The 8,090-nt window shown below is 55.6% G+C and overlaps 1 protein-coding gene across 1 annotated transcript; it reads right to left on the bottom strand.

Moving 5' to 3' along the window:
- Nucleotides 1–537: 537 nt before the first annotated feature.
- POLR2I (RNA polymerase II subunit I) lies at nt 538–3,178 on the bottom strand. Its single transcript, XM_069866535.1, has 6 exons — nt 3,064–3,178; nt 2,424–2,478; nt 2,040–2,113; nt 1,108–1,182; nt 830–881; nt 538–750 (listed from the first exon to the last, which is right to left on the bottom strand). Exons 1-6 carry the CDS (start codon nt 3,120–3,122, stop codon nt 688–690), a joined length of 378 nt encoding a protein of 125 aa, XP_069722636.1. The 5' UTR covers nt 3,123–3,178; the 3' UTR covers nt 538–687.
- Between the last annotated feature and the right edge of the window lie 4,912 nt (nt 3,179–8,090).

Raw genomic sequence — 8,090 nt, 5'->3', positions numbered from 1 at the left:
ATCCACTCCAAGCCCAAATATCTGGTGAGGGAAAGGAGACTGAAGGCTTGGTCGAGTGATTTGAGACATAGTGGGGGCAATTTGGGGGCATGGCAGGGGTAATCTAGGGTGCCCAGAAGGCAATTTAGGACCAAAAGGGCAATTCAGGGCAGCAGGACTACAATATGGTGCCCCCCACAGGCAACTGGGGAGGCAAACAAGGGTGCAGTGGGCAATCGGGGGCACTGGGGACAATTTGGGGGCCCATGGCTGCAATTCAGGCCTAAGTGGGGACCTTTTGGTGTGACGGGGGTGCAATGTGGTGCCCAGTGGAGCATTTGGGAGTACCAGGGATGCAGCTTGGGGTCTATCACAAATGATTTGTGGCTGCTGTGGACTATTTGGGTCCTACAGCTGTGACACCCCTACAAGTGACAGCCCCTCCATGGCCACATGCACCCCAAAGCACCCCATTTGGCACTGTTCCCCCCGGCAGCCTCCCCAGACCACACAGAGCTGCCCCCCCCGCCATCCCACAGAGCCACAAACACATCCCACTGCCAAAAATAACCTTTACTGGCACAGAAATGCCACCCCAGTGCATACAGGGGGGACAGACCCAGGGTTAGGAGGCAGATGGGCTGTGGTTTTGGGGCAGCGACCATGATCTGTGGTGATTTTGGGGTCCAGGACCATCTCCAGGCACTGTCACTCAGTCCAGCGGTGGCCACAGTGTGGGGCGGTGCAGACATAATAGAGCCTCATGGCATCCTGGGGGCAGGAGTCAGGGCGATTATGGCAGGGATACACATGGGGGGGCGCAGTGACAGCTTTGGGGGGGTCACCTCACCTCAGCTCTGGCGCTGTGCGACTGGAAGAAGACAGCCTCCTTGTGCCCACACCTAGGAGAGAAGGGGACAGCAGTGACAGTATGGGGGACAAGAGTCCTGTGGGGGACATTGGAGCTATGGGTGGGGATGTCAGAGCCCCACAGAGACACTGGAGCCACAGAAGGAGCACTAACAAGAACATCAGAGCTGGGGCAGGCACGGGAGACCCGAGGGGGGTCCAAGTGCGATGGTAGGGCCGGTGTCCCCATATCCCAGGGGATCACCCCTCCCCACTCACTTCTGGCAGGGGTGGTCCTCAGTGCGGGGCAGCGTGGGGTCCTGGGAGACATCAGCGATGATCTGCGTGAGCTCGCTGTGAGGAGACATACCAGGGTGTTATATTTAGCCCTCTGAATTGCCTCCAGGCTATTAAAAACCCCCATCCTTCTCATTAAATGACCTCTAACAATCATCCTTATTAATTGCCCTTAAATTGTCCTCCCCTACTGCATCTGTGAGAAACACCCACAATTCAAACAGGTAAATTGTGGCATGCATCTTGTGAAACAACGTTATTTATTTATTTGTGATTACAATTGCGGGAGCAACTCATTCTGGCAAGAAGGAAAGTGCTCACTTTTGTTGAAAAATACAGAGCTTTTTATGCTGTTTCTTCCAAGGCAAGACCACCCTCTCCCCCAATTTACAACCTATCCCAAAGCTTTTACTAGGCTAATTTTTTACAAATTAGATTCTTTGCTCAATCTGCTTTCCTTACACTCCTAAGTGTATCTTGTGCTGTACCAGAAAGGCACCAGAAGGGAATATTTCTTACCTTACCTATTGTAAGTTCATTTCAACGAAGCCCTCCATCTTAATGCTAAAACTTCCATTTTAAAAAACTACAAGTAGCCTAACTCTCACAGGTCCCTTTATTAATTACGTACCAGCTGCCTCAATCACTCTTAAGTACTCCAATTACCCCTTTACTCATTATTATTATTACCCAGAAACTGTTCCATCTTAATAAGTGCCCTCCACTCACCCTCCCTCATTGCCTCCCCTTATTCATCACTCACCCATTACCTCCCCTGATTCTTCTCTTATTATTTACCCTCATCCTTACTTTGCTAATTACTTTCTTCTACATTACCCCACTGGTTCTTTTTAATTGCTTTTCCCTTACAAATCGGTCTCTACTGCCACCCTCTGGTCCGCTAACAAACTTACTCCACTTCGTGGGTGATCTTGTTTACGTAGATGCAGCTGTTGTCAGCTTCTTGCTGGTAATCGCAGTTGCGGCACTGGGGAAAGAGAGTGGCTTAGGGACTGGTCCCAGTACCCAACTGGGAGAGGAGGCGGGGCACGGTCCCAGGAGGAGCCAGAACTGGTCCCAGTGCCAGACTGGAAGGGGAGGGGGCATGACCACGAGAGAAGCTGGGCCTGGTCCAAGTACTCCAGTGGGGGCTGTGGGGCTGGGCACAGCCTGCTGTCAGGATAGGACCGGTACCACTATGCCCACAACACTAGTCCCAGTGCCACATGGAAGCTGGGGGACATGCAGTCAGCCCTGTACCCCGGGACTGGTCTCAGTGGTGGAGCGGGAGCACTCACGGCATAGAGCAGGATCCGGTTCTCCTTGTCCTCCTTGGGGTACAGCATGTTGTTGCTGGAGAAACATGAGAGGTGTTAGTGGGGGGCCTGACCTAGCCCAGGGACCAGATACCCCGAGGAGGGAGGGCTGGGGGGGAGTATGCAGAGGCTCTAGGGAGGAGGTGGGGGTCCTAGGGGGTGCCTGGGAGGGACTGAGTGCCCTGGGGAGGGGATGGGGTGTATCTAGGGGATATGGAGAGGGGTTGGGGGCCCGGGAGGGGTCCGTTGGGTCCCTGGGAGTGGGGCTGAGGACCCTGGAGAGGATCTAGGAGGCCTGGGGAGGGGTTGGGGGGGCTGGAGAAGGGGATCTGGAGGCCTGGGGGTAACTTGGAGCCCTGAAGAGGAGTTGGGAGGGCTGAAGGGTATTTGAGGGTCCTGGGGAGGATCTGGATGTCTTGGGGAGGGGTCGCGGGGCTAAGGGGTATCTGAGGGGGGGGCACAAGGGAGGAACCGGGAGGTTCAGGGATGCCGGGGGAGAACGGCCGGCCGTCGGAGAGCTGCGGAGGAGCGGCCTCTGGGGGCCACGAGGGGGCGGCGGGGAGCCCTGAGCAGGAGGCGGTCAGCGGGGCCGCGCGGCACCGGGTGCGCCCGTGCCCCTCACCACTCCTGGCAGAACCGGATCCCCACGAAGCCCGGCTCGTAGGCCCCATCCGCCTCCATGGCGGCCCTGACGGCGGCCGCGCGGGGTCAAACCGCGCCGCGCCCCCTCCCATTGGCCGCGCGGTCGGGGGGGGCGGGGCCGCTGTCGCTGAGCGGCGGGAGCGCCGCCTGCAGCGCCCGTGTCGCCGCGGCGGGGCGGGGGGTTGGGGTTGCTGGTGGCTCCCCACTCAGTATCACAAAATCGTAAAATCGCAGGACGGTTTAGGTTGGAAGGACCTCCAAGCCCATCCAGTCCCACCCCTGCCATGGGCAGGGACATCTCCCGTTGGATCAGGGGCTCCAAGCCCCATCCAACCTGGCCTTGAACCCCTCCAGGGATGGGGCAGCCACCCCTGCTCTGGGCAGCCTGGGCCAGGGCCTCCCCACCCTCAGCGTAAAGAATTTCTTCTAACATCTCATCTAAATCTTCCCACTTCCAATTTAAAGCCTTTCCCCCTTGTCCTATCACTCCATGCCCTTGTAAAAAGCCTCTCTCCAGCTTTCCTGCAGCCCCTTTCAGCACTGGAAGCTGCTCTAAGGTCTCCCTTCTCTTCTCCAGGCTGCACAGCCCCACCTCTCCCAGCCTGTCCTCGTACAGGAGGTTCTCCAGCCCTCACACCACCTCCGTGGCCTCCTCTGGCCTCGCTCCCACAGCTCCATGTCCTCCCTGTGCTGAAGGCTCCAGAGCTGGATGCAGGCTCCAGGTGGGTCTCCCAGAGCAGAGCAGAGGGGCAGAATCCCCTCCCTCCCTGCTGGTCCCACAGCTCGGGGTGCAGCCCAGGGCATGGATGGTTTCTAGGCTGTGAGCACACACTGCAGCTCATGTGGGGCTTCCTCCCCCAGCACCCCGAGTCCTTCTCCTCAGGGCTGCTATCAATCATGTTATCCCCCATCCTGTATTGAAACAGCTGATTGCCCCAACCCAAGTGCAGGACCTTGCTCTTGGCTTTATTGAACCTCATGAGATTCACACAGGCCCACTTCTCCAGGTCCCTCTGGATGACATTGCATCCTTCTGGTGGGACAACCGCACTACCCAGCTCAGTGTCATCTGCAGACTTGCTGAGAGTGCTCTCAATCTCGCTGTCTGTGTCATCAACGAAAATATTAAACAGCACTGGTCCCAGCACGGACTCCTGAGGTACACCTCTTGTCACAGATCTCCATTTAGATATCAAGCTGTTGACCACTACTCTCTGAATGTGTGCTAAGGGAAATGAGGAGAGATCATAAATATATCCATGTAGGACATAGATATTTTTGATAGTTTATTATGATAAATAGAACATTGTATTAAGAATATAATAAGAACAGGTGTTGGAAATTAATCTTTATGACAGTTACAAGCACACTGCTCAATTGTGCCATGTACAGCCCCTTCCATGGCTGGTTTAAAACCCAGTCCAGCTGGATCAACAAATTGTATAAGAGATGTCAGACTTAGAACATAGGTATTAGATTTGGTGATAACTGATGAAAGGTCACGTATTTTTGAGTATAGGCATAGACTAGATATAGGTAGAAGTTAATGGAACAGCTCCAGAATTTTCTTTGAAGTTTAAAGGTGAATAGATCTGTCTCAAGAGAGAAGACTAGTGACTTTTATGACTGGAGGAGGAACATGACCTGTTGAAGCATCACCTCTGAGGGAGAACCGAAACGAGACAGCAGAGATGAATTATCAAGGTGGACTTTTTCAGACTTTCAGGTTAGTGAAGAATAAAGAACTAGGAGTACATGGAAAAACACCAAGAGCTTTCAAAGAAAATACCTATTGCGTAATGCTATGTTTTTTAAAAAAAAAGTGATGAATTTGTGGGGGCCTTTGCCACTCACAGAGGTGATGGCCCAACTCTGAGTTGTAAATAAAGCAAACCTAGTTACCCACTGTCTGGTGAAAATCCTTTAACAACGTGACCATCCAAAGAATTCCTTATCCACCGAGCAGTCCATATCTCTCCAGTTCAGAGAAAAGGATGTTGTGTCAAAGGTTTTACAGAAGATCAGACAGATCCTATCCATTGCTTTGCCTGTGTCCACTGATATGGTCACCACATCATAGAAAGCCACTAGGTTAGTCAGGTAGGACTCGCCCTTGGCAAAGCCATGCTGGCTGTCTGGAATCACCTCCCTGTCCTCCACGTGCTAAAGCACAGCTTCCAGGAGGATCTGTTCCATGATCATCCCAGGCACAGAGGTGAGGCTGACAGGTCAGTAGTTCCCAGGGTCATCTTTTCTACCCTTTTAAAAGCAGGCACAATGTTGCCCTTCTGTCAGTCATCAGGGACTTCTCCTGATTGCAATGACTTTTCAAAAGCCATAGAAAGTAGCTTGGCCACCACATCAGCCAGTTCCCTCAGGACTGTGGAATGAATCTCATCAGGTCCCATACACTTATATATGTTAAGGCTTTCCCCACTTGGTCCCCATCTTGCTATTCATGGACCCAGGACAGGTGAGGAGAGTAGTTGCCAGTGAAGACTGAGGCAAAAAAGTGGTTGACTACCTCAGCCTTCTCCCAATCTGTTGATATGAGGTCACCATTTTCATTTATCAGTCCAAGTACGTGTTCTTTAACCTTCCTTTTCTGGTATACGTACCTGCAGAACCCCTTCTTGTTAGTCTTTGCTTCCCTTGCCAAGCTCTGCTCCAGCTGTGCCTTGGCCTTCCTGAACCCATCCTTACACAACTGGGCAGTGTCCTTGTACTCTTCCCACGTTCCTTGTCACTGCTTGCACTGTCTGTGCAGTTCAGTCTTGCTCTTCAATATTGCGTTGTTGTCATCTTTCCCAGGTTACTGTTCAAGGAGCCCAGGCGCGGGGAAGCCGGAGGAACCCCGTGTAAACTGGTGTTGTCCGCATTAAAGCTTTCAATGTGTCCTCGGCTGCCGTACATGTTTTGCTTTTTCAGTGTTGGAAATGAAGAAAGAAGAAGGCGGCAGAGGCTGTTCGGGGCACGATGGTGCTGCGAGCCAGGGTCCGGCACAGGGAGCACCGTGCAGCGCAGGCTCCGAGTTGGCAGCCGGCTGCACGCTGTACGGGCGGCCGATGGGCTCGGACAGGCTCGCTGGCGGCCGGGGGCACGTGCCGGATCGCGATGGCGTGCGGATGTTCGGCAGGGAAGTGTTCTCGCTGTCGATGCGTCTGCCGCTTCCAAAGTCCCCTCGTGTTGGACTGGAATTCCGTGTCCTTTCCTGCAGCGGGTCAGTTGTTCCTTTCCAGCCTGCCCGTATGGCACAGCCGCAGGGCCTCCCGTCGGAACGGCGTCCGTCGTCCGGAGACGGTGTGCGGGAGCGGGGAAAGCTGCGGCTTTTCCCCTGGAGGCATCACCTCTCCCTTTCAGCTGCCACTCGGAGGGAGAGCGGTGCAGGGCAGTGAGGTTTCCCGGCTGCAGAGGGCTCGGAGAGCGGCCCCTCGGCAGGGAGAGCGGAGCCCGCGGCCGCCGCGGTGCCCGTGAGCGCAGCCTTGCTCGCCGCGGGACCGGAGCGAGGGGGCGGCCCGGGGGAAGGCAGGCACGGTCTGCGCTGCTGGGGAGCCCGGCAGCGGGGGAGGGTGTGCGGGCAGCGCCGCGGGAGCTGCTGCTCCGGGCGGTTCGGCGCCCGTCGGGGTCGAACCCGCAACGGGAGAAAACGGTAAAAACGGGAACGACGGCAGAAAGAGCTTCGCCCGGCTCGGTGCTGCCGCATCGTGGCCGCGGAGCGGTACTGCAGCGAGGGTTTAAAGAACCAGACCCCTCCGCGACCCCTTCCACGCCCGTCGGCTTTCAAAAGCTGCGCCCATACCCGGCTTTCTCACTCTATTGGCTGAGCCGCACGTCACTCGGAGAGATGCAGCCAATCAGCGGCGGGCAGAGCGGCCGGGGGGACGGGCCCTGCAGCGAGGGCTGCCGTTGGCCAGGACCCTGCGGGAATGAATGGGGCGGGGACTCAGTGCTGCCGTGCAGTGGCCGCAGAGCGGTACTGCAGCCTGGGGCGCGGGGAGGGGTTCGGGGGCTGGGGGGGTACTCAGTGCTGCCGTGCTCTTGCCGCGGAGCGGTACTCTAGCCCGGGGCACGGGTTGGGGGGGCGTGAGGGGTGCTCCGTGCTGCCGTGCCGTGGCCGCGGAGCGGTACTGCAGCCCGGGGCCCGGGTTGGGGGGGCGTGGGGGGTGCTCAGTGCTGCCGTGCCGTGGCCGCGGAGCGGTACTGCAGCCCGGGGCCCGGGACGGGGGGGGCGCACAGGGTCCCTATCATTGACCCTATAAGGGCAATCTGGGCAAATTGCCATAAAAGAGCAAACTGAGCGTATAAGGGAAAACCGGGCCGATGGGCATAAAAGGCGAAAATAACAGTATAATGGCAAATTGACCATACAAGGCAAACTGGGAAAATTGCCCATAAACCGGTAAATTTTCCATATAAGGCAAACAGGGCAAATAATTGCCGCGTAAGGGCACATACACAACAAAAGGGCAAACAAGCCATAAAAGGGCAAATAAACCATGTAAGGGGCCAATTGCAATAAAAGGGCAAATTGAAAAATAAAAAGGCACGTCGACCATTGGGGAACGGGGCTAATTGCCATCAAAGGGCAAACTCAGCATGAAAGGGCAAACTGATGATATGAGGGAACACTTGGCCAATGGCCATAAAAGGCTAGATTGACCGTTAAAAAGGGAATTGAGAATATGGGGGCAAAGTGGGAGAACGGCCATCACAGGGCAATTTGCCCATAGAAGGGGCCAACCCAATCAGAACACGGCACAGGCAGAGTAGGCTCCAGAGGCGACCAATCAGAGCATGGAACACGCAGGCAATCAGAACACGGCACAGGCAAAGCGGGATCGGGAAACGACCAATCAGAGCGCGGTTCGTGCAGCCAATCAGAAGACAGAGCTGGCTGAGTGGGCTCGAGAAGCGACCAATCAGAGCGCAGAACGCGGAGCCAATTAGAAGACAGCGCTGGCTAAGCGGGATCGAAAAGTAACCAATCAGAGCGCGGAATTTACGGCC

Source organism: Phaenicophaeus curvirostris, chromosome 12, assembly GCF_032191515.1.
Source record: "Phaenicophaeus curvirostris isolate KB17595 chromosome 12, BPBGC_Pcur_1.0, whole genome shotgun sequence".
NCBI lineage: Eukaryota > Metazoa > Chordata > Aves > Cuculiformes > Cuculidae > Phaenicophaeus > Phaenicophaeus curvirostris.
The sequence above is the reverse complement of the archived record's forward strand: the minus strand, read 5'-3'. Positions and strand labels throughout refer to the sequence as shown.

Coding starts and splice junctions, on each gene's coding strand:
- POLR2I (XM_069866535.1), bottom strand. CDS start 3,122: ATGGAGGCGGATGGGGCCTACGAGCCGGGCTTCGTGGGGATCCGGTTC. Junction 2,479..3,063: donor ATCCGGTTCTGCCAGGAGTG/GTGAGGGGCACG, acceptor ATGTTTCTCCAG/CAACAACATGCTGTACCCCA. Junction 751..829: donor CGCACAGCGCCAGAGCTGAG/GTGAGGTGACCC, acceptor TCCTGCCCCCAG/GATGCCATGAGGCTCTATTA.